Below are 25702 nucleotides of genomic sequence, written 5' to 3' on the forward strand. Positions count from 1 at the left end.
TCCAGCGACCACCCGGGGGCTGCATTTCTTAAGCGTGCTCGGAATGGCTTCTGCATCTCTGACCTCATTTGGATTTCAAAAGCTCCTCCGCTTACTCATCCTCCCCCCGAGGACGGCGTGCGCCCACTCCTCCATTCATTCATCGCACCCCGATCTCAGGGAGCGCCAACCAGGTGCGAGAAGGGCGAGCCGCTGCCGGCCGGGGCTCCCCTTCTAGTCTGTTCGCCCTCCCGCCCAGCTCGCGCGCGCACACAAAGTTCTGGCTGCTACCCCTGCGGACCGGCTCCCCTTTGCCAATCAGAGCTGAAGCGTGTGCACACCGGGCCGCGCCGAGCCTCGCTGGCCTCGCCAAGCCTCCCTGGCCTCGCCCGCTCCTGCCCTCGGCTCGGCCTTCCCCGCCTCGCATCCGTGCCATCGGCGCTCGATTGCGCGCGGAATCCGCTCTCCGGGCTCGCTCGCTCGCTCGCTCGCGCTCTGCCGCCGCTCCCGCCCCCGCCCCCCGCCCCTCCCCCGGCTCCTCCCGCCCCTCCTCCGCCTCCCGTGCAACTTTTGCCGAAGCCCCCACACACACAGCCATGCTGAGCTGAGCCCCGGCCGGGGACTGGCCGCGCGCTGCCCGCCCCGGCTCCCGCCCCACCGCGGACCCGCTCGGGGGCCGCGGCCGCTCGGCCCTCGGCCTCGGCCGCTGCGCCCGCCCGCCCGGCCGCCCCGGAGCCCCGCGCAGGGCCCGGGCCGCGGCGGCGGCGGCGGCGGCGGCGCCCGGCCCCCTCCCCCGGCGCCGGCCAAGTGAGGCGGTGATGCGGGCGCTGGCGGCCCCGGCTGCGCGGAGAGCGGAGACACAGGCTCAAGATGGCAGATTCCGACTGAGGCTGGGGGGGCCGAGCTCGCGCGCCGCGTTCCCTTCTCCGTTGCCATGAATCGCGGACACCCCGGCCCCGATGGCCCCCGTGTACGAAGGTAAGCGGCGCCGGCCCGCCGACCCCGTTCGCCCCGCGCCGCCTGGCTGCCGCGGCCCCCGCAGCTTTGTTCTGCCCGCCGCCCCTCGCCGGGCAGCCCCCAGGCCCGCCGCCCCCGGGCGCCCGGCCTCCGCGCCCCACCCCCGGGGCTCGAACCGGCTGCCCGCCCCCTCCACGCCGCCCCCACCCTCGCCCAGCGAGCGGCCGGGATCCGGAATCGAACAGATCTTATTTCCAGGGTGGAGAAAGAGGCTGGGGGGGGGGGGGCTGTGGGTGCGAGGGTGGGCTCCTGGCCGAAGAAAAGAAATTAGGAGGGGGGCGCCGGGGAAAAGACAGACCCATGACGGTGCTCTTTATTTATTTGGAATAAATAAAGGTGATACGGTGTAGCTTTCCTCCTCCCCCCTCCCCCAAAGAAAATTACCTTTAAGATGATGTGCTTTCCACTCTCTGTCCTCGCAGCTCCCTTCCCATTTCCCTCCACTCCCACCCCACGCTCCTTTATTCTTCGCGAGCCTCTGATTTGGGGGGGCTGTCGGATCGGAATGTACGGGGCTAGGTGATGAGAGGGGATAGAGAGGAAAAGTCCATTTCAGACCCAGGCAGAACAATGCAGTAGGCTAAAATCTCCCCGCATTAGCGTGTGTAAGGGAAAAATGTAGTTTAGGTTTTCAAGTCGGGGAGGCAGCCAAGACGTCTGTTCGTCTCGATCGGTCTGGGTAAACCTGCGTCGTGCACCTTCACCTGGCGTCGGGTCCTTTTTCTCATCTGTCTTTAGGAAGAAAGAAAGAAACGGAAGGCACGAGCGCTACGTTTTCCCCTGCACTCCCTCGCTCTTTCGTTTCTCTTCAGTCAGTTCTGTCAGCTTCCAGGCAGAAATCAAACTGGAATCAACTAAGTTTTTACACTCCAGTGTGTTTTTTGTGTGCTTGTAATAGGAGGAATTTTGAACCAAAGGGTGCTTGATTTTTTTTCAGTCATTTTCATCGTGAAAATGTTTTCTCGTGCAATCACTGAAGTAGCAGCCTTTACATACTTTTAGCGTCAGTCCATCCGGCTTTCTTTCGGTTTTGTTCAGATATTCTGTGGATGAAATAGCAAATGAGAGGGGCACGGGTTTGTGGGGGAACAGAGAGGAGGGGTGAGGAGATTTTAATCCTCTGTAAATCCGGAGAGCAGTCCTGGCGAGTGAGACAGGGAACGCATTAATAGTTTTATCTCTATTATAAAGGCAGATTAAAAAAAAAACTTATCTGAAAAGAAAATCTGTTATTAGTTCCAGGGCTCCAAATGAATTAGGTTTCTGGATGGAATAAAGTTACCAGTCAGGTCCTGGATAACGAGGCTGTAAATAACCTATGGACTGTAAATATTTTTTTTTCAGACTCTCTTAGAAACAAAGGGGCCTGTTTAGAAGGCAACAGAGAGATGTTATTTCAGGGGCTTTCCTCTTTGATTCTGAAGAACACAAGGTCCATTTAACCATTCAACAAAACAAAACGAAATTTCTGATCACTCCACCACGCAGAAAAGAGCGAGCCGGTGGCTCTGTGAACACGCTAGGAGGACCCAGTCGGGCGTTCATTGTTTGTCTGTGTCTCTGGGAGGGGGCTACAGTCAATGCTTCCACTGTCTGTGGAGTGTTAAAATGAAACAATTTTCTCTTTATTAAGTACCTCTTTTGAGACTCCCTCTGCTGGACACTCCGGGTGAGCATTGGAGAAGGAACTTGGCATTGAATTCAGAACTATAGTAAAGGGCTGCTTTCCCTTTTCACAAGGGGCTGGGTGTGTGGGTTGGGATGTATTTAGTCAACTTTGTGGAAAGCCATCCTGGGAACCGTGCTGTTCTCCTCCTGTCCCTCGCATTGTAAATCCAGATGGAATGTAGGCCATACCCCTGAGGCCAAGACTTGGCACTCCTGTTCTTCCAACAGTGCTCTTCTAGTGCATGACACCAGATAAAGACCTGTGGGTGTGTAAGATGTTGTGGTGTAAGAATCAGCACCGATCTCAAAGGTCTCAGGAGCTCACTTTTTAAATTTGCAAGCCTGCCGTCTGTGTCCCAGGTGACCTGCGTGGTCACCCCGGTCCACCCCGGGTTTCCCTCAGTCTTGTCTGTGTGCTCTCTTAATTATTCCTGTGCTTTGTGCCCTTTGATTCTGAGAGAGTCTCTGCATACCTTTGTAATTCTTCTCCTAGTCTTCTCACCCCTCCTCAAGCAGTCCCAGCTTCACTCTGCACAAGCTTAGGTCTGCGTCTTTTTTGAAAGAGACTGTCGGTCGTGCTCTAAAACAGACAGGTGACCTCTATAATCAGGCAGTGTATTGCGGAACCCACATTCCCGTCCTGCTGTGAGTTCCTCTAAGACTCCAGTGACCTCCTTTTTCCCTCCTTGGTGACGTCTGCTTGATTTAGCGAACCTGATTTTTTACCGTACCCCCATCAGAGCATATGGACTCCTTGTGTGCATCCTGAAGGAGCAGGGCTTTTCCTGTGGAATTCTCCAAGAAGAGTGATTTCTGATAGTTTTTAAGCTACTGAGAGGTTGAGCATGGAGTTCTCAGGAGAAGGATAATGACAGGCGAGGCATTTCAGCTGGAATTCAGGGGTGTACTCATTTGTTTAAATGGGGTGCAGTTGCCCCAAGCTGGGACTTGGTGTGAAGGCCCGAGTGCATTAGTGGAGCATTCTGAGCTGCCAGGTTTTTAGAGAGAAATGCTCAGTTGGAAACAGGGTATGTTTGATAATACAAATTAATGGGTAGGAAAGTATAATCAGTCTTCTGTGACTTGCTTTTAAGGGTAGGTTTATAAATAGCACATTAGTTTTCAATGGCTTGGTACTGATCAAGTTAAACTTCTTTAAAAAGGTTTATTTTCTTTAGAATGTTAAACATTCGCCTTGCAATTATGTTTACTCCATCAACTTGCTTAGCAAGGCTTTTTCCAACATGTAGTGCAAAGGCCAACCACAAAGGTCTATAGTGCCATAGGTTCTGAATTGGAGGACCCTAAATCCCACGTTAATTGTGTTCCACTGTCCCTGGGCTGTGTGCCATGTCCACTAGTGTTGGCTTATACAGTCAGACTTCCCAAAACTGTAGCGCTGAAGTCTATCATCAGATGGGCCTGAAGACACCTACCAAGAAGTGGATTCTGAATCATCTTCCATTAAAAGAATTTGATGACACATGTTCAAAAAATATCTTTTCCTGTGTTTATGTTTTATATTTTTAAAATGAGGAAGTATAAATATTGTTTTCATTCTCACCACATTTGAAGAGTGAATCAAGGCTCATTAATTTTATTCCTGATCCTGGACAGTGTGGTACGATACTTGAATCAGAGAAACCTGGGGTTTGAATCTAGCTATATGGCTTTGGGGCATGTTACTTAACTTCTCTGAGCTTTTTTTTTTAAAGCCTTATTCGATTGTGCCAGGGCTCCATTAGAAGCGAGTACAGGTAAAGCGCTTGGCTGTAGTAGGCATTTTCTCAGTGCGTGTTAAATCCCTCTAGCTTTTGAGCTGCTTACAGGCATGACAACTCCAGGGAAAGAATAACCCACAAATAGTTTAGAAAACCAATAATAGCAGCATTCCAATTATTGATCTCCTGCTATTCCTTTTCCAGTTTGGGCACCAGCAACAATAAACCCCCTATGGCCACAGAAGAAAGAGCCTTTTTTGACCCCCTCTGTGACTTTTCTAGATTCTTTATTCCCACTGAGCTTCTGCTGGTTTCAGGTAGAGGATTTCTCTTCTCTAGTGACACATTCTATGCCACTTTAAAAATGAGGCAACAAGCCATTAGAACAGAGTTTCAGGGTCTGCAGCTGTGCCTCTGGGAAAGTATCCCAAAGTATGAAAGATAGTCTTTGCCCTTAATCAGGATCCATTCGTAACCCAGGCAGCAGGCCAGGAGAGGGAGCGCCCAGAGGTGGCTTCCCTACCAAGGGCTCCTCAGAGGGGAGGCACCCGCCCCACCACGAGCCAAGCTCTGGATCAGTGCACCAAACATAATTTTCCTACAGAGGAAAATTTGGTGCTTTATGCAAGTTACAGCTGCTCATATTCTTCGTATTTTATTTTTATTTATTTATTATTATTATTATTATTTTATTTTATTTATTTATTGGCTGCGTTGGGTCTTCGTTGCTGCACGCAGGCTTTCTCTAGTTGCGGCGAGCGGGGGCTACTCTTAGTTGCTGCGCGCGGGCTTCTCATTGCGGTGGCTTCTCTTGTTGCGGAGCGCGGGCTCTAGGCGCGCGGGCTTCAGTAGCTGTGGCACGCAGGCTCTAGAGCTCAGGCTCAGTAGTTGTGGCATGCGGGTTCAGTAGTTGTGGCTTGTGGGCTCTAGAGCACAGGCTCAGTAGTTGTGGCGCACAGGCTTAGTTGCTCCGCGGCATGTGGGATCTTCCCGGACCAGGGCTCGAACCTGTGTCCCCTGCATTGGCAGGCGGATTCTTAACCACTGCGCCCACCAGGGAAGTCCCTATGTTTTATTTTTTGTTTCTTTATTTCTCTCTTCCTTCCTCCTGTAGAGACCAATCTTAAAGGAACCGCCTTTGAGGTGTATATGGAACAAAATAGTGACGATCAGGAGGGTATGATACATGAACATTTTTTATTGTTCTCTGAACGTGTCATTTGCCAATGCTTTCTGGTGGTCTTACGATGACAATTCAAGCTCTTTGGGTTGCTATCAAAGGCGAGGTTCAGAATAATGCCAGCAGATGTCATATAACCTCTGACGGAGTGTGAACTTGAAAGGCCCAAACTCATAATAGTTCCATTTTGTATGGCAATACCCTATTGGGGGTGGGGGAGGGATTGGAGGTAGAGAAAGAAAATGGAAAACCTGGAATATAGAAAGGTCTTTTTTTTTCCTCTAAAAGAAACCAAGATGCCTGAAGTTCATGGCAGTAATTGCGACTTAGACCCCACTTAGTTTGTGGCACACGCTCTACCCACATTGACTCGCTTGTCCTCCTGACAGCCCCAAAATAGGCACCGTCACGCCCACTTTACAGGCAGGGCTCTTCTTTAACACATCCATTTCACAGACGTTTATGCAGGGTGTCTGTCCTCGAGTTCAGGTTGCATGGGAAGTGAAAGTCAAAACTAAGCATGAGCTCACCGGACCGTGGTCTGACTCAAGATGGAATGCCTTTAATGTGTGTGTGTGCATGCATGCACCCTCGCATCGGTTCTTAATTCTTACGTGCTCATGTTTCTTGAGGTATAAAGGGAAGACCCCACGTCCCTATTTTCTCTTGAAATATTTTCTTTATTTGGAATCAAAAAAATATTTCTGAATGTAGAAAATACCTATTACAAATTTCCTTAGAAATATCCCTGGAAATTACCATCCCTGGAAATTACCATCTCTCATTTGCAGAAGAGTCCATCTTCCTCTTTCATTACTTACATCTTATATCTTTGTAAACACATTACACTTCTAATTTGCACACGCTGCTCAGAGACTTTCTGTTTTTGGCATTTGGCATTACCGGCTCCGTCGCCAGTGGACCCATTCATCTTACATGGCTGTTGGAGAATTAATTCCTGGCTTTGCTGCCTGGCTGAGATCTTTAATTCCAGGTAGTTTTGTGGTACTTATTGGTGGGGATATAGATCTGGTGGTCACTCAGCAGATCCCTCAGGGAAGGAAGTTGTAGAAGAAGAAAACCTAGCTCCACCTATTGGGAGTGTGGAGCCCAGAGCAGGAAAGGACCTTGGGAGAATTTAGTCTGACAAACAGAATGCAGCTGACATAAGTCATAAAAAAAAAAGTTGAACTACTCTCAAAAGAAGAGGAGAGAGTGCACAGAAGAATCTTGATGATTCGGTGTAATATTGGTTCATCCAGGTTTAGAAAGGACAGTTCGTCAGATTCTTTAGAGGTTCTGAGTCTGTGAAAGCCGTGACTGTTTTTCCAGGTTCTCTACGAGTAAGTGAGGTGTTCATGAGAGTGGCTACAAGTCAGACTTACAGCCCGTATTCCTCCATCTTTGGTCTAGAGCCAATGGAAAAGGCAAAAGATATGATGGGCAAAGCCATTCAACTTGTGATTTTCTGATGGGTAACTTTGCCATTAGAAAGTAAGCTAGTGAAATAGTTGCCAATAAAAAAAAAAAGCAGCAAACTTTTTTTTAACATCTTTATTGGAGTATAATTGCTTTACAATGGTGTGTTAGTTTCTGCTTTATAACAAAGTGAATCAGTTATACATATACATATGTCCCCATATCTCTTCCCTCTTTTGTCTCCCTCCCTCCCACCCTCCCTATCCCACCCTCTAGGTGGTCACAAAGCACCGAGCTGATCTCCCTGTGCTATGTGGCTGCTTCCCACTAGCTATCTATTTTACGTTTGGTAGTGTATATATGTCCATGCCACTCTCTCACTTTGTCCCAGCTTACCCTTCCCCCTCCCCGTATTCTCAAGTCCATTCTCTAGTAGGTCTGTGTCTTTATTCCCGTCTTGCCCCTAGCTTCTTCATGACCATTTTTTTTTTAGATTCCATATATATGTGTTAGCATACTGTATTTGTTTTTCTCTTTCTGACTTACTTCACTCTGTGTGACAGACTCTAGGTCCATCCACCTCACTACAAATAGTTCAACTTCGTTTCTTTTTATGGCTGAGTAATATTCCATTGTATATATGTGTCACATCTTTATCCATTCATCTGTCGATGGACACTTAGGTTGATTCCATGTCCTGGCTATTGTAAATAGAGCTGCAATGAACATTTTGGTGCACGACTCTTTTTGAATTATGGTTTTCTCAGGGTATATGCCCAGTAGTGGGATTGCTAGGTCATATGGTAGTTCTATTTTTAGTTTTTTAAGGAACCTCCATACTGTTCTCCATACTGGCTATATCAATTTACATTCCCACCAACAGTGCAAGAGGGTTCCCTTTTCTCCACACCCTCTCCAGGATTTATTGTTTGTAGATTTTTTGATGATGGCCATTCTGACCAGTGTGAGATGATATCTCATTGTAGTTTTGATTTGCATTTCTCTAATGATTAATGATGTTGAGCATTCTTTCATGTGTTTGTTGGTAATCTGTATATCTTCTTTGGAGAAATGTCTATTTAGGTCTTCTGCCCATTTTTGGATTGTGTTGTTTGTTTTTTTGATATTGAGCTGCTTGTAAATTTTGGAGATTAATCCTTTGTCAGTTGCTTCATTTGCAAATATTTTCTCCCATTCTGAGGGTTCTCTTTTTGTCTTGTTTATGGTTTCCTTAGCAGCAAACCTGTAAAACTGCAAAATAATTTTGCGGTTTTACAGCCACTTATTTCTAAACACGGCATTGAAGAGATCTGTAGTGTTTTTGAAAGTAGCCTGTTTTAGCAATTCTTGCCTAACTTATTTTGCTCTAGTAGGTTCTGATTAATTAAATGCCACTGTGTTTAAGTAGAATTAAGATTGATTGACTCTTGCCTGTGCTAATGCTGTAGACTTTATAAAACCTTCATTGTCACAGAAAGAATGCAGTTTAATATATGAGTGGACAAGGGCGTTTCCCCCCAGGTTGTACTGTGCATGCTCAGTGAAAGATCACTGTAGAACCTGCCATAACATTGGGTTATGACACTTTGGATTCACATAGTTACAGATTACATTCTGATGAAATAAGGTTTTTTCCCCCCTATATTTTTACCATTTTCCTCTAGATCAATATTACCCTTTTGATTCAACCTATGGAATTGTTATTCACAATATAAAATGATTTTCCAAGGGCTCATCATAAGAAAAGTGATCCATCATGCCAGTTCTGTATAGAACTTCTAGTTTCATGGCATTAAGGAAGCAAATTTTAATATGTGTGTCTGGAATCCTTTTAAAAGTCACATGGTAAAGCAATTTTGAAAACTCTGGTTCATTGCTTGTTATGGAAGTTTGATCTTTTTTCCCCTAATGAAGAATTTACAGAGCTCTGACAAAAAGCAACGTGTAAGTTCTTAAAATTGTGCAGAGAGGCAGCAAGTTACACCCTCCCGAGTTCTGTGTCACTGCACCTAGTCAACCAGAATCCAGGCTGATAGCAGGAGCTTCTGCAGGAAAGTGAATTACAGGGGAACTCGTAATGGGGGCGGGGATCGGGGGGCACACACCCCTGAGGCAGGTACATTTGAAGCTCCAGCACACTGTGATCACTGTGATTCATTAAGGATGACCTGCACCATCAGGCAAAGATTAATCAATATTCATTATGTTCTGTTAACTGAGACTGGGAGTTTCTCTAATGTATTATAGAAATGTTTCCATAAGAAAATGGTTAAAGTAAAGAAACTCTTTCATTTAATTATACCACGACTTACTCCCCAAAAAGGATTTAAGGCCTCTTAAAGGGTTAAGTTACTGGAAGAGGGAAAATTAATTTATATAGATCAATTCTGTGGATCGGCCTATTTCCAAAGATGTCGGATAAGTGAGGTTTTCCTCTCCAGAGCGACAACAGAAACAGTCAAAGCTCTTGTGCTGGTGTAACCAGGTGAACAAGCAGAGTGCATAATGGAATTCATTTGCAAGGTCATTTTTGCTTGGCTGGAGTGGTAAGCACAAAATAGACCAGCAGCCGAGAACGGTAAGTGTTTGGGATCAGTTGTTGAAAGGCTTAAAACGGGTTCTAATTCGAGAGACACTTTATGGCGTGGAAAAGGGAACCAATATAATCAAAATGATACTTGAACAAGGTAATTTTTTTCCTGGCCTGGATGTAATAGAGGGGATGAGGCAGCGGAGGGTGAGCCATGTGGTGCAGGGGGGAGGCGAGCTCGCCCTGGTGATGGAGCTGGGCTGTTGCTGGGGTCACACGAGAGAGCGTGGCAGAGCACTTAGCCGCATGCCTGATCCGGGCATTCAGTAAATATTTGCTCCTTTCCAGTTTCCTCCCCACCCCTCGTGGCCATGATCTAGGACCAGGGAAGCTTGCTGGTGTTAGCAGTGCCATGATACTTAGAGTCTGCCCGCTATATCCACAGCTTGCACATCCATGGATTCAACCAACCATAGATTGAACATATTTGGGAAAAAAATCCAGAAAGTTCCAAAAAGCAAAGCTTGAATTTGCTGTGCACCCGGCAACTATCTACATAGCGTTTACATTGTATTAGATATTACAAGTAATCTAGAGATGATTTACAGTAAACAAGCAGATGCGTGTAGGTTATGTGCAAATACTACACTGTCTTATGTAAAGGACTTGAGCATACTAGGCGTTTGGTATCCACAGCGGTCCTGGAAGCAGCACTCCTCAGATACCAAAGGACGACCGATTCTGTTTTTCTAAAGACTCTCTTCTTTTGGTAGGCTCTCTTACATTCTACCCCGGGATCACAGTATCTCAGGATCTTACTGGGTCAGTCTTCACACACTCGTATCAACCTTTGACACTTGAGGAAACTGAGGCCCAGAGCACTGAAGAGGCTGCCTCAACGTTGCCTTGAGAGTCACTCCGGCCGTGGGCGCAGAAACTCCAGGACAGTGGCCACTGAGTGGGGCTTCACTGGGCCGCCCTGCCAGCGGGAGCTCCATGGTGTGCGTCCCACGAGGCTGTCACAGCCGCGAACCTTCTCCCAGAGCTGGGGGAGGTCCTGGGCCTGGTCCTCCTGGGTGCCCTGCCGCCCACGGTACCTCCCCGAGCCCATCCCCGGGGGGCTATTTCCCACTGTCCAGAGCAAAGCAAGGCCATATGCCCTCAGCTCTGGTTTTTCAAGAGTCTTCTGTTAGGAAGTTGTTCCTTATGTTTCCCTGAGAAAGTTCACAGCTTGTCACCACGAACTACTTATTAACAACAACAAGAAAAAAATCACAGAAATCGGTACAATTGTGATGAGTTTCACAGAACCTCAGAGCACTTTTCAGTCATTAAGTGGCTTTAAAAAAAAAAAAAAATGCTGGGACTTGCCTGGCGGTCCTGTGGTTGAGACTCCACGCTTTCACTGCAGAGAGACCAGGTTCGATCCCTGGTTGGAAAACTAAGATCCCACAAGCTGCGCTGCATGGCCAAAAATAAAAATTAATTAATTTAAAAAAAATGCTGATTTCCCAAGGTAGAGCTTCGACTCATTCTTTCTCTTTGATGTGACCAAAACTTGAACCCCATCCCTGTTGTCAGGCGTGTCATTCTGACCCCACAGAGGATCCTGTTGGGGTCCCTTCTGTCTTGCGCTTCCCACCTCCCTTGGCAGCTCTTCCATCCCAATGAGTAACCCTTCATAGTGTTTGAACACACAGACTTTCACAAGAAGGGGTGGCTTGACTTGACGTTGCTGAATCCCAGGGTGATGGTACAGGGCAGCCTGCAGCCCACCGATTCCTGGTTTGTGTGTCCAACCTACGACCACCTCCACCTCCCCGCGGACCTAGGGGTGCCTCCTGGCCACCTGCTTGGCCCCTCTGTGCACCCCACAGGCCCTGCCTGGGGAAGGCCTACAAGTGGGTGCAAGGCCTTTTGGACGGGGATTACCAGGGTCCCAGGGATCCAGAACATGGTCCGGAAGAGGACAGGGGCCCAGCTGGTGACCCTGGGGACACCTCTCCCCTTGGGGAGGGGTGTGGCTGGGGGTCTTGAAAGTGTGGGGTTCAGGGCTGGAGACCCTTTTACCCTGTTCTAAGGGCAGTGCTGCTAAGGGGACTTCTTGCTATAAAAACTTGGGCAACAAAGGCAACTCAAAATGTTTTGTGTTTATACAAGTCATGGCTGGTGATTGCTTCACTGGATACTCTGCTCCTTTCTTTCCCTCCTCAACCTTGACGTTGTACTTACAGTTGCTCCATAAAGCGTGGTTGATGAAACTGCCCCATTTCCCGTTGCTGGCTAAGGAAAGCTCGGGAACCAGTATGTTGTTCCCGCAGTGAAACTTGACAGAGAGCCTAGTCAGTCCAGCAGCTCTTCCGTTTTGTCTGTTTCAGCCATTGACATTCGCAGCCTCTCCTACTTCTGTCCTCCCTTGACGTCATCTCACCTCTCTGCTTCCAGCTACTTATTATTCCCCACTCAGCTACCCACAGCGAGCCAGGCTCCTTACCTGCCTGCTCATCGTCTGACTTTGCGTATCTTGGCTGTGTCTCTGCCTTGTTATACTCGTAGGTGTCAGGGTCCAAGTGCAGGTACACTGGGGCTCACTTTGGGGAGTGTTTGTGTAGGGAGCTGTTTTGGAGAAGCGCTTCTCCGGCTTTGGAAACCGTCAGTCACCAGGAGGGCTTGTTAAAACAAATCACTGGGCGCCACCCTCAGAGTTTCTGTTTCAGTAGGTCTGGGGTGGGGCTTGAGAATTTGCATTTCTGATTGAGAACCCCTATTTTAGAGGAATGCATTCAGAATGAGAAATCAGTGTATATTTAAAATCAGATGGTACTTGCTTTGATGAAAACTTTCCTTGGGCATGTGGGAGTCGGAGACCTGGCCAGGGTATTATGTGCTGTACTGCTCTTGGTGGCTGAGACGGCCTCCAGCCTCCAGCCTTTCTGCCTCAGCTCCGGGAGAGACGAGGCCCCATCTGCTCCAGGGCCCGTCCATGCAGGGGCTACTTTCTCTTGTTCTCTCTCCAGAGCCGGCCAGTCTGTAGTTCATCCAGTTTGGCACTGGGGCCTCAGAGTAGAATGGGCAGATATCATTCTCACAGTAATAATATATTATTATTAATCGACATAAAGAGCTCTGTGATTGTCTCCATTTACAGAAGAGGAAATCGAGGCTTAGAGATATTAAAGAACCTGTCCAAAGTCTCATAAGCCAGACCTTGAGCCCTCCTGATGCCGGAGCGTACTCTCGTCTTGACCGGCCGGCCGGCCGCCCGGCTCCTCACGGGGCAGTTGGAGTGGTCGGGGTAACATGCGGCATGGAGAGCCACAGTTAACTCGAGTAGGAAGGATCCGGGATCCTTCTCGGAGCAGGGCAACCACGGCGGGGGGCTGGCGGTGCTGGAGCGTTGATGTTGCAGACACACATCCTCCCACCCCACGCTCACCCCCGCTCTGCTGTCCCATTGGCCTCCTCTCCATCCATTAGGGACAGATGAGATGGTGAGTGTAAAGCACTTAGTCCGGGAGCTGGCATGTAGGAGGGTATATAGTAAGGGACAGCCACGCCATGAACCCATGTGAGCAGCTAAACCAGAAATCTGAGAATAATCTTCCTGAGACCTCTAAGAAAAAAAGTTATGAAAAGGTGGTAACAGCTAATACTTATCAAGCCCTTGGTATTGCCAGTTCTGTTCTAAGGTTTCAGTTGTATTAATTCACTGACTCCTGTAGTAATGCTGCAGGGTAGGTTCTGCCCAGCTGTGTGACGCTGCAGAGGCACTGGAAGGGTCGGCGCTCACAGGCGGCTGAGCTGAGGTTGGCCCCCCCCCCCCCCCCCCCCGGCAGCCTGGATCCAGAGCTCCCACCCCTGCCCACCAGGCTCTAGCTGCGAAGCGGGAAGTCTTCCCAATCCCTTCCTTGATAAGAGAGTGAAATTGGTAAATATGCTGGTTCTGCTCCCAATGTAAAATGTTCTTTGTTTCAATCAGAATCTGAATGAATGTTTTAAAATTTGAGAAACTGATTTCTGTTGGTCTTCTTGAAAGATAAGGTGGCCGGCATAGAACAGTCAGGTCTGAAAGACAAGAGCAGCGGAAGGGCCAGCTCTGCCATGTGTTAAAACCAAACCATAAAGGTTCAGATTTGGCACGAAACTTGACAGACCCATCAGTGGGCAGAATAGGTGTGCCAGATTTAAGATCCTGTTGTCTGTGAGCATTTAATAGATGACGAAGGAGTTTCCATGAAGCGGTGGGGCAAGGAAACCTGATTTAACAAATGGGAATGGGACCACGTGATAGCAATTTGAAAAATCTCAACGGGTATTATCACCTCACAACATTATACCAAGATAAATTCTATGTGATTAAAATGTTAAATTCAACAAAAGTCTGTTGAGCACATTAAGTATGCCAGGGACTGTTCTAGGTGCCAGAGGTGCAGCAACGAACAAAACAGATGTACACCCCTACCCTGAAGCAGCCTGCATTTTAACGGATAAAGGTAAATTTATCAATGGATTAAAAAAATCCTTTTTTAAGAAAGCTTGAAGGAAACAGAAGTGGATATTTATTAAACCTCTGGAGGGGTTGAAATTTCTAAGCTTAGGATCTGTTGAAGAAATCGCAGAGGAGAATATCGGTAGTTTTATTAGTGTAGCATTCCCCAATTGTAAGGTTGTTTCTGGTTTTTCTATCATGAATCATTTCTTAGTGTCATTCAGTGTAACATTAAGGGGTGTCTGAATTTTAGGATCGGTTCTTCTAAGAAGCATTACTAGGTCAAGGGGTATGAACATTTATCCAGTTCTAGTTATAGACCACTGGATTAATTTCCTCCCCTAAGTGTTTTTATATTAAACAAATCAAACCACCTAGATAAAGATTTAAATTTACCTGCCTGTTGATTCAGGAAGGCACAGAGTTCCTCCTGCTCGGGGGTCGGGTTGGGGGGCACATACCATTCCCAAGGGCTTTCAAACACCATTGTCTCTGTATGTCAGTGACTCCCAAAGCTGTGCCTTTACCTAGACTTCTTTTCTGAGCTCCAAAGTCAGAAAGCCAACAATCTACACGACATCTCTATTTGGATGTCTCACAAGCATCTCAAACTTAATGTGTACAAAGAAAAAAATCTTGGTCAACCACCTGAAATATGTGCTTCTCCCAGAAATCTTCATTTCCATAAATGGCATCTCCTTCCACCCGGTCGTTCACATCAGAAACCTGAGTGTCATCCTCGACTTCGTTTCACTTCATATTTAATCCATCACCGAATTTTATTGATTTTTGCTTCCCAAATATAGCCATTCTTGTTTTTTGCTATAGTTATGTTCTATAAAGTCACCGCAGAGGCTGGATTAGGGGATGATGGACGACCGCTCCTAGGATTAGCTTCCTGCGAGCCTCTGCTCTTATTTTCATCAACTGATCAGTACGTAACCTTGTTTTATGTGTGTTTTTGTTTAAAAACACCTTATTTAATATAAATCGTTGATTGATTAGTATTGAATCACAGCCCACAGCACTGTAACTCATGCCCGAATGAAGCTTACCTAACATGCATTTTTCTATGAGACACATCACAGCTTCCTTGCACTTAGGAACACTAGACAGCCCTTCATCACTATGCTTGGGGGTCATTTAAAAATTCCCAGCAAAAAAGTACCAAAGAATGTGAAAAACGTGGTACTAAATAGACCACGGAAAGTAGGCTTGCTTATAGTATAAGAGCTGCAGCAAGAAGGCAGAGCCCGACCTCGTTTGACCTCAACTGGGAACACAGGCATCAGGCATCATGCAGCCCAGGTTTTTCCTGGCAGCGTGCGCGTGCCCAGGGATGACTGTAGAAGCACCTGCTGAGGATTGGTTTTGAAGTTACAAATAAATTTTTAGCAAGGTGGTGAATTCGCAGATACAGAATCCACAAATACGATCTGCTTTGTATGGTGAGCCTGTTTCTCTCTCCACTGCCATCCGCTGGTCCATCGGTCAGCAGGATTTCTGTAAAGGGCCACATAGTAGATATTTTAGGCTTTGCAGGCCAAATGGTCTCTGTCACAGCTACTCCATTCTGCCGTGGTAGTGAAGGCAGCTGTAGACCAGACGTAAATGAGTAGGTGGGGCTGTGTTCCAGTAAAGCTTTACTTACACAAACAGGCTTTGGGCTGAATTCGGCCTTCAGGCTGTAGTTTGGACCCTTGCAGCCTAGTCTAACCCACCTCTGTATCTCGTCTGCACTACATGCCTGACCTGTCCCCACCCCGCCCCCCATCCATTCTTGAGCCTCCAGCCGATTTCCATGTGGATTTTAAGTGTAACTTAGATCTGATCACTCTCCTACTTCAGATGGCCAACCGCTTCCCATCACACTTCTAGTAAAATCCCAAATCCTGAGTAACACAGTGACAGCACGGCCCCTGCTGATTTCTGCAATCTCACTTTTGGTCAGTCTTTCCCCTTTGTCCCCTTTGTGACTGTCCCTTGCTGCTTCCTGCTTCAGCACCTTTGCACACAGTCTCCCTGCTTGGAATGCTCGTCTGCCCTCTGCCTGGCCAGCACCTGCTCACTCTGCAGTCACAACTGAAATGTCACTTCCTCCTGTAAATTAGATGCCCCTGTTCTGATCTCAGGGAACGCCGCTCTTTTCCTTCGTGACACTTAGAGCGTTCAGGTGCCTGTGTGTTTGGGTGTATTTGTTTTCCACCTGCCTCCCCCATCGGACTGCAGGCTCCGGGAAGATGGGCCGAGTCTGTCATTTCTGTCTTCTCTGCTCGTGTCACCTTCACATGCATTGTAGACACTTTCCAAGACTTGTTAACTCAGCACATGATTGTACAGCACACTTTTGTTCGTACAGATCTTTGTATGATGCTGCAATATAGAAACCTGCAAAAGTCACCCTTTTAGAGCCTCTAGTATATCTTCTCAGTTTGAGAGTGATGATTAAAGAGAAAAGAAATCCTGATAAGTGAGTTTGTAAATGGGTGTGAATGTGTCTTTATTGTCAGAGGGTGATTCTGCCATCAGGTACACCTAGTCCAGGGGTTTCTCCCTGGGACTTGAGTGCTGTGTTCAGTCCTGCTGGTCTCCCTTTTCTCCTAAAGATTTTTTTGAACTTTGCTGGTAACGTTTTTCACACAGGGAAGTGGAGGTGAAGAGTGCTTGAGGAGGCATTTTGGCACCCCTTTTAAAAACTGACTTTCGTTTCTTATCTCAAACCATCACCTCATGCCTCTGAGACCTTAACTGGTATTAGTTTTTTCCTACAGCATTGCCGTCATCTGGGGAAGAAAATCTTTGATTTGTCAGAGAATCATCCAAGTAACAAAGCTCCAAATTGAAGAACATCCCAAGAATCCTGCGTGCTCTCGGTGGACAGACCACTTAGCATATTTTAGGAAGATCATACATCATTTCTTAGATGGTCTTTTGTAGATTAGCAGGGATGAAATATAAAGCCTTATTTAACTTTTATTTTTTCAAGAGATGTATTATAGAAACACCACTTGTGCATTACAAAAATTAGAAGATAAAGGCAAGCAAAACATACACATACCCTTTCTCTTTCCTTTCTCCAGAGATTACCACTGTTATCCTTGTAGGTCTTTTTCTGTGCATATATATGTACACATACTTTTTTTTTTAACACCAAAATGATGTAGTACTGTTTTGTAATCTGCTTTTTTCAATGAACAATTTACAGCCTTTATTTCAGTAAACTTTATTTCCTTTAGTTCCTTGTCCATATTCAGATTTCCATTATTGGCCTTCAAATGTCCTTTGAAGCCAGTTTGTTGAAATCAATATCTAATCAAGGACTACGCACTGCATCTGGTTGTAACTTTCTTTTCATCTCCCAACCTGGCAGTCTCTCTCTAAAGAAATGGGCCAGTTGCCCATAGAAGCTATCACCTTCTCGATGTGTGGGGCTGCTTCCTTAGGGCGGTGCCGAGCTTGATTCTTCATCTCCTTTATTTCCTGTGTCTTAGGGGCTCAATGAATTCAGGTTCATCATTTTGGGCTAGAATACCCCAGAGTTGATTCTGGGCCCTTGCTTCACCTTCCAGGGACCCACTATTAGTGAAGCTCAGATTGACCCCTGGATGAGGGTTATTATGGCAGCCTGAACCCTTCCCTGTCCAGTTCCATTTTCCCCCTTGAGACCAAAAAGTGATCTGTGAGGTATAACTTTGGCGTACATACCATTTACTGAATGGTTTTAGCACCAAATGATAATTCTTGCCTGAACTTATACATTTCATTAGGTTTTGTAAAATGATGTTTTCTTAATTCTTATATAAAGTATAGCTTTTCCTCTTCAAGTGGGGCCAACTGGTTACCCCAAAATAATAGTTCTCACTGGAAAAGCAGGATCTTTGCTAATACTCACCCTTTAATGATTAATTTTCAAATTAAGGAGTTGCACAGTAGCCATTTCAAATAATGAGAAATGAGTTTTTTCTGCCTTTTCTTTTTTATCATTAAGTAGTCATGGATTTCTATTGATTTGGTATGTTTTGATCATTAATCTTTTTGTTACAACTTTAGGCAGTGAGACCCCTTCAGCTAGCTCCTGTGACCTCTTGACAGGACCTCCACAATCTTGAAAAGCTTTCTTGCTAAATGGTACGAAGGCCCCAGGCTCATCTTGGACTTTGTAGTGGTATTGGACAGTGGTGTTAGAGACCACGATCTGGGCATTAGGGGTGGTTATTACTACAGAGGTGACTTTTTTCTAGAGAATTTCAGTGGACAGAGCTAGAAAATACGTGTTGTTAAAAATTAAGAGTTCAGATACATCTTTAGTTTAGTTTTAATTACCCTGTGCATTCGCTTACTTTCCTCAATTTTATCATCGTAACTCCTTTCTTTTCTATAAAAAAAATCTTTATTTCTTCTATAACCTATAAATATAAGAATAAAGTTTCAAAACACCAACATTTATATTATTACAAATGCTGAAACTACAAAAGAAACTTTAACACATCTTTGTAATTTTGTCTTCTCTTTAGCATGCATCCAACTAAGGATATACAGTTGACCCTTGAACAGTGCAGGGGTTAGGGGCACCAACCCTCACCCCCTGCACAGTCACAAATTCACATACAGCTTTTGACTTCCCCAGAGCTTAACTACTAATAGCCTGCTGTTGACTGGAAGCCTTACCAACAATATAAACAGTTGATTAACACACATTTTGTATGTTACATGTATATCTACATATATCTTATGCATTCATGACGTACCTTTTTCTTGATTTTTTTTTTTTCCGATATTTCTAGGGCTACACAGTTCATCTGCAGGTTTTTTCAAATTATTGCAAATCTCCAAAAAAAAAAAAAATTCCGGTATGTTTACTGAAAAAAATCAGTGTATAAGTGGACCCACGTAGGTCAAACCTGTGTTGTTCAAGGGTCAACTGTATAATTAAAAGCTGCGTTCTAAAATCTCTAAAAATAAATTCTTCTTCAGGGTGACTGTGTCACCAGTTTGACATACGGTTAGGTTCATATCTTTCAGCTTCTTTTCAGTTTAAGAAATTTTTAAATTTAGCTTTGTTTGAGAGAGGTGATGCGTTTATATGACCGCAACGTCAAAACTACACCAATGTTAAACGTAGATGACAGGTATATGGGAATTTGTTAAGTTATTCTTTCTACATTTCTTTTTGTTTGAAAGTTAAAATAATTAAATTTAAACCATATAGGGACTTCCCTGGTGGCGCAGTAGTTAAGAATCCGCCTGCCAATGCAGGGGACATGGGTTTGAGCCCTGGTCCAGGAAGATCCCACATGCCACGGAGCAACTAAGCTCGTGTGCCACAACTACTGAACCTGCGCTCTAGAGTCCACGAGCCACAACTAGTGAGCCCGCGTGCCGCAACTACTGAAGCCCGTGCACCTAGAGCCCGTGCTCCGCAACAAGAGAAACCACCACAATGAGAAGCCCACGCACCACAACGAAGAGTAGCCCCTGCTCACCGCAACTAGAGAAAGCCCGTGGCCGCAACTAGAGAAAGCCTGCGTGCAGCAATGAAGACCCAACCAGCCAAAAAGAAATTAATTAATTAATTTTTTAAAATTTATAAATTTAAACCATATAGAAAGATATACACAATGAAGTCTTTACTTTGTTCCCTCATAGATAGCCATTTTTATTAATGTCTTGACCCTTTTAGTCTTTCGTTTTGTATATTCAAATTGTGTGTGTGTGTGTGCACACTCTTATTCGTATATACAAAAGGTAACATACCATATATATTGTTCTACATCTTAACAATATATTCTGGAGCTCTCTTTATATTAGTACATAGAGATTATCCTCAGGCTTTTTTACAGCCACAGAGTACCTATTTTGTTGACATATCAGGTTTATGGAACATTAACATAATCTTGGATTGTATCCAATCCTCTGCTATTTACAAACCATCTGTAGTGTGTCACCTTATAAACATGGCATTTCATACTCATGCAGGTGCATGTGTAGGATAGAATCCTATAAGTGGGATTGTATGGTCAAAGGGTAAATACATCTGTAACTTTTAAAAGGTATTGACAAATTCCTCCAGTTAGGATTTGTACCATGTTTCACTAGAACAAGCAGTCTACGAATGTGCCTGTTTCCCTAGAGCAGAGCCCATAGAATCTGTTGGGAAACTTTTGGATTTTTGCTGGTAGATGAGAAATGGTATTTCAATGTAGTTTTAATTTATATTTCTTTTATTATAAGTGAGGTTGAGCATCTTTTCATTTGTTTAAATGTCATTTGATATTTATTTTATGCAAACTGTGTTTTGAACTTTATACATTTTCCTACTATGTTGTTGGTCTTTTTCTTCTTTATTTCTAAGGGCTCTTTATATATTTTTTTGTGATATGAGTTGCAAATATTTTTTCCTAGTTGGTCATATATGTTTTTTTTGTGTGTGTATTTATTTACTTATTTTGAATTTTTGAATTTTATTTTATTTTTTTAATACAGCAGGTTCTTATTAGTCATCAATTTTATACACATCCGTGTATACATGCCAATCCCAATCGCCCAATTCATCACACCCCCACCCCCACCCCCCCACCACTTTCCCCCCATGGTGTCCATACGTTTGTTCTCCACATCTGTGTCTCAATTTCTGCCCTGCAAACCGGTTCATCTGTACCATTTTTCTAGGTTCCACATATATGCGTTAATATATGATATTTGTTTTTCTCTTTCTGACTTACTTCACTCTGTATGATAGTCTCTAGGTCCATCCACGTCTCAACAAATGACTCAATTTCGTTCCTTTTTATGGTTGAGTAATATTCCATTGTATATATGTACCACATCTTCTTTATCCATTCATCTGTCGATGGGCATTTAAGTTGCTTCCATGACCTGGCTATTGTAAATAGTGCTGCCATGAACATTGGGGTCCATGTGTCTTTTTGAATTATGGTTTTCTCTGAGTATATGCCCAGTAGTGGGATTGCTGGATCATATGGTAATTCTATTTTTAGTTTTTTAAGGAACCTCCATACTGTTCTCCATAGTGGCTGTATCAATTTACATTCCCACCAACAGTGCAAGAGGGTTCCCTTTTCTCCACACCCTCTCCAGCATTTGTTGTTTGTAGATTTTCTGATGATGCCCATTCTAACTGGTGTGAGGTGATACCTCATTGTAGTTTTGATTTGCATTTCGCTAATAATTAGTGATGTTGAGTAGCTTTTCATGTGCTTCGTGGCCATCTGTATGTCTTCTTTGGAGAAATGTCTATTTAGGTCTTCTGCCCATTTTTGGATTGGGTTGTTTGTTTTTTCAATATTGAGCTGCATGAGCTGTTTATATGTTTTGGAGATTAATCCTTTGTCCGTTGATTCGTTTGCAGATATTTTCTTCCATTCTGAGGGTTGTCTTTTCATCTTGTTTATGGTTTCCTTTGCTGTGCAAAAGCTTTGAAGTTTCATTAGGCCCCATTTGTTTATTTTTGTTTTTATTTCCATGTCTCTAGGAGGTGGATCAAAAAAGATCTTGCTGTGATTTATGTCAAAGAGTGTTCTTCCTATGTTTTCCTCTAAGAGTTTTATAGTGTCCAGTCTTACATTTAGGTCTCTAATCCATTTTGAGTTTATTTTTGTGTATGGTGTTAGGGAATGTTCTAATTTCATTCTTTTACATGTAGCTGTCCAGTTTTCCCAGCACCACTTATTGAAGAGACTGTCTTTTCTCCATTGTATATCCTTGCCTCCTTTGTCATACATTAGTTGACCATATGTGCGTGGGTTTATCTCTGGGCTTTCTATCTTGTTCCATTGATCTATGTTTCTGTTTTTGTGCCAGTACCATATTGTCTTGATTACTGTAGCTTTGTAGTATAGTCTGAAGTCAGGGAGTCTGATTCCTCCAGCTCCGTTTTTTTCCCTCAAGACTGCTTTGGCTATTCGGGGTCTTTTGTGTCTCCATACAAATTTTAAGATTTTTTGTTCCAGTTTCGTAAAAAATGCCATTGGTAATTTGATAGGGATTGCACTGAATCTGTAGATTGCTTTGGGTAGTAGAGTCATTTTCACAATATTGATTCTTCCAATCCAAGAACATGGTATATCTCTCCATCTGTTGGTATCATCTTTAATTTCTTTCATCAGTGTCTTATAGTTTTCTGCATACAGGTCTTTTGTCTCCCGAGGTAGGTTTATTCCTAGGTATTTTATCCTTTTTGTTGCAGTGGTAAATGGGAGTGTTTCCTTAATTTCTCTTTCAGATTTTTCATCATTAGTGTATAGGAATGCAAGAGATTTCTGTGCATTAATTTTGTATCCTGCAACATTACCAGATTCATTGATTAGCTCTAGTAGTTTTCTGGTGGCATCCTTAAGATTCTTTATGTATAGTATCATGTCATCTGCAAACAGTGACAGTGTTACTTCTTCTTTTCCAATTTGTATTCCTTTTATTTCTTTTTCTTCTCTGATTGCCGTGGCTAGGACTTCCAAAACTATGTTGAATAATAGTGGTGAGAGTGGACATCCTTGTCTTGTTCTTGATCTTAGAGGAAATGCTTTCAGTCTTTCACCATTGAGAATGATGTTTGCTGTGGGTTTGTCATATATGGTCTTTATTATGTTGAGGTAGGTTCCCTCTATGCCCACCTTCTGGAGAGTTTTTATCATAAATGGGTGTTGAATTTTGTCGAAAGCATTTTCTGCATTTATTGAGATGATCATATGGTTTTGATTCTTCAATTTGTTAATATGGTGTCACATTGATTGATTTGCATATATTGTAGAATCCTTGCATCCCTGGGATAAATCCCACTTGATCATGGTGTATGATCCTTTTAATGTGTTGTTGGATTCTGTTTGCTAGTATTTTGTTGAGGATTTTTGCATCTATATTCATCAGTGATATTGGTCCGTAATTTTCTTTTTTTGTGGTATCTTTGTCTGGTTTTGGTATCAGGGTGACGGTGGCCTCATAGAATGAGTTTGGGAATGTTCCTTCCTCCACAGTTTTTTGGAAGAGTTTGAGAGGGATGGGTGTTAGCTCTTCTCTGAATGTTTGATAGAATTCACCTGTGAAGCCATCTGGTCCTGGACTTTTGTTTGTTGGAAGATTTTTAATCACAGTTTCAATTTCATTACTTGTGATTGGTCTGTTCATATTTTCTATTTCTTCCTGGTTCAGTCTTGGAAGGTTATACCTTTCTAAGAATTTGTCCATTTCTTCCACATTGTCCATTTTATTGGCATAGAGTTGCTTGTAGTAGTCTCTTAGGATGCTTTGTATTTCTGCGGTGTCTGTTGTAACTTCTCCTTTTTCATTTCTAATTTTATTGATTTGAGTCCTCTCCCTCTTTTTCGTGATGAGTCTGGCTAATGGTTTATCAATTTTGTTTATCTTCTCAAAGGACCAGCTTTTAGTTTTTATTGATCTTTGCTATTGTTTTCTTTGTTTCTATTTCATTTATTTCTGCTCTGATCTTTATGATTTCTTTCTTTCTGCTAACTCTGGGTTTTGTTTGTTCTTCTTTCTCTGGTTCCTTTAAGTGTAAGGTTAGATTGTTTATTTGAGATTTTTCTTGTTTTTTGAGGTAGGCTTGTATAGCTATAAACTTCCCTCTTAGAACTGCTTTTGCTGCATCCCATAGGTTTTGGATCGTCATGTTTTCATTGTCATTTGTTTCTAGATATTTTTTGAGTTCCTCTTTGATTTCTTCAGTGATCTCTTGGTTATTTAGTAACATATTGTTTAGCCTCCATGTGTTTGTGTTTTTTTTAAGTTTTTTTCCCTGTAATTCATTTCTAATCTCATAACGTTGTGCTCAGAAAAGATGCTTGATATGATTTCAGTTTTCTTAAATTTACTGAGGCTTGATTTGTGACCCAAGATGTGATCTATCCTGGAGAATGTTCCATGTGCACTTGAGAAGAAAGTGTAATCTGCTGTTTTGGGATGGAATGTCCTATAAATACCAATTAAATCTATCTGGTCTATTGTGTCATTTAAAGCTGTGTTTCCTTATTAATTTTCTGTTTGGACGATCTGTCCATTGGTGTAAGTGAGGTGTTAAAGTCCCCCACTATTATTGTGTTACTCTCGAGTTCCTCTTTTATAGCTGTTAGCAGTTGCCTTATGTATTGAGGTGCTCCTCTGTTGGGTGCATATATATTTATAATTGTTATATCTTCTTGGATTAATCCCTTGATCATTATGTAGTGTCCTTCCTTGTCTCTTGTAACATTCTTTATTTTAAAGTCTATTTTATCTGATATGAGTATAGCTACTCCAGCTTTCTTTTGATTTCCATTTGCATGGAATATCTTTTTCCATCCCCTCACTTTCAGTCTGTATGTGTCCCTAGGTCTGAAGTGGGTCTCTTGTAGATGGCATATAGATGGGTCTTGTTTTTGTATCCATTCAGCAAGCCTGTGTCTTTTGGTTGGAGCATTTAATCCATTCACGTTTAAGATAATTATCGATATGTATGTTCCTATGACCATTTTCTTAATTGTTTTGGGTTTGTTTTTGTAGGTCTTTTTCTTCTCTTGTGTTTCCCACTTAGAGAAGTTCCTTTAGCATTTGTTGTAGAGCTGGTTTGGTGGTGCTGAATTCTCTTAGCTTTTGCTTGCCTGTAAAGCTTTTGATTTCTCCATCGAATCTGAATGAGATCCTTGCTGGGTAGAGCAATCTTGGTTGTAGGTTCTTCCTTTTCATCACTTTAAGTGTATCATGCCACTCCCTTCTGGCTTGTAGAGTTTCTGCTGAGAAATCAGCTGTTAACCTTATGGGAGTTCCCTTGTATGTTATTTGTCATTTTTCCCTTGCAGTTTTCAGTAATTTTTCTTTGTGTTTAATTTTTGCCAATATGATTACTATGTGTCTCGGCATGTTTCTCCTTGGGTTTATCCTGTATGGGACTCTCTGCGCTTCCTGGACTTGGGTGGCTGTTTCCTTTCCCATGTTAGGGAAGTTTTCGACTATAATTTCTTCAAATATCTTCTCGGGTCCTTTCTCTCTCTCTTCTCCTTCTGAGACCCCTATAATGAGAATGTTGTTGTGTTTAATGTTGTCCCAGAGGTCTCTTAGGCTGTCTTCATTTCTTTTCATTCTTTTTTCTTTATTCTTTTCTGCAGCAGTGAATTCCATCATTCTGTCTTCCAGGTCACTTATCCGTTCTTCTGCCTCAGTTTTTCTGCTATTGATTCCTTCTAGTGTAGTTTTCATTTCAGTTATTGTATTCTTCATCTCTGTTTGTTTGTTCTTTAGTTCTTCTAGGTCTTTGTTAAACATTTCTTGCATCTTCTCAGTCTTTGCCTCCATTCTTTTTCCGAGGTCCTGGGTCATCTTCACTATCATTATTCTGAATTCTTTTTCTGGAAGGTTGCCTATCTCCACTTCATTTAGTTGTTTTTCTAGGGTTTTATCTTGTTCCTTCATCTGGTACATAGCCCTCTGCCTTTTCATCTTGTCTTTCTGTGAATGTGGTTTTTGTTCCACAGGCTGCAGGATTGTAGCTCTTCTTGCTTGGTCATATATGTTTTGATTCACTGATGGTGGTGTCTTTTGCCCTCCAAAAGTCTTTTTAATTTTATGTAATCACTTTTAACCTTTTTGTTTATGGCTTCTATATTTTGAGTCAGAGTCAGAAAGACATTTCCTATTTCAGGTTTTAAGTTCCCTCTGGTACTTTTGTAATTTTATTTTTCCACTTACATCTT

At 43.7% G+C, this 25702-nt stretch overlaps 1 protein-coding gene across 1 annotated transcript in view; it reads left to right on the forward strand.

The window, feature by feature from the left end:
• The first annotated feature begins 779 nt into the window (after window positions 1-779).
• HIPK2 (homeodomain interacting protein kinase 2) overlaps window positions 780-25702 on the forward strand; it is a 186923-nt gene continuing 162000 nt past the window's right edge. The window contains exon 1 of the mRNA XM_059933235.1: window positions 780-957. Within this exon, the coding sequence (XP_059789218.1) occupies window positions 939-957 (19 nt within the window). The 5' untranslated portion in view covers window positions 780-938. The remainder of the gene's footprint in view (window positions 958-25702) is intronic.

Source organism: Balaenoptera ricei, chromosome 9 (genome assembly GCF_028023285.1).
Source record: "Balaenoptera ricei isolate mBalRic1 chromosome 9, mBalRic1.hap2, whole genome shotgun sequence".
NCBI classification, from domain to species: domain Eukaryota; kingdom Metazoa; phylum Chordata; class Mammalia; order Artiodactyla; family Balaenopteridae; genus Balaenoptera; species Balaenoptera ricei.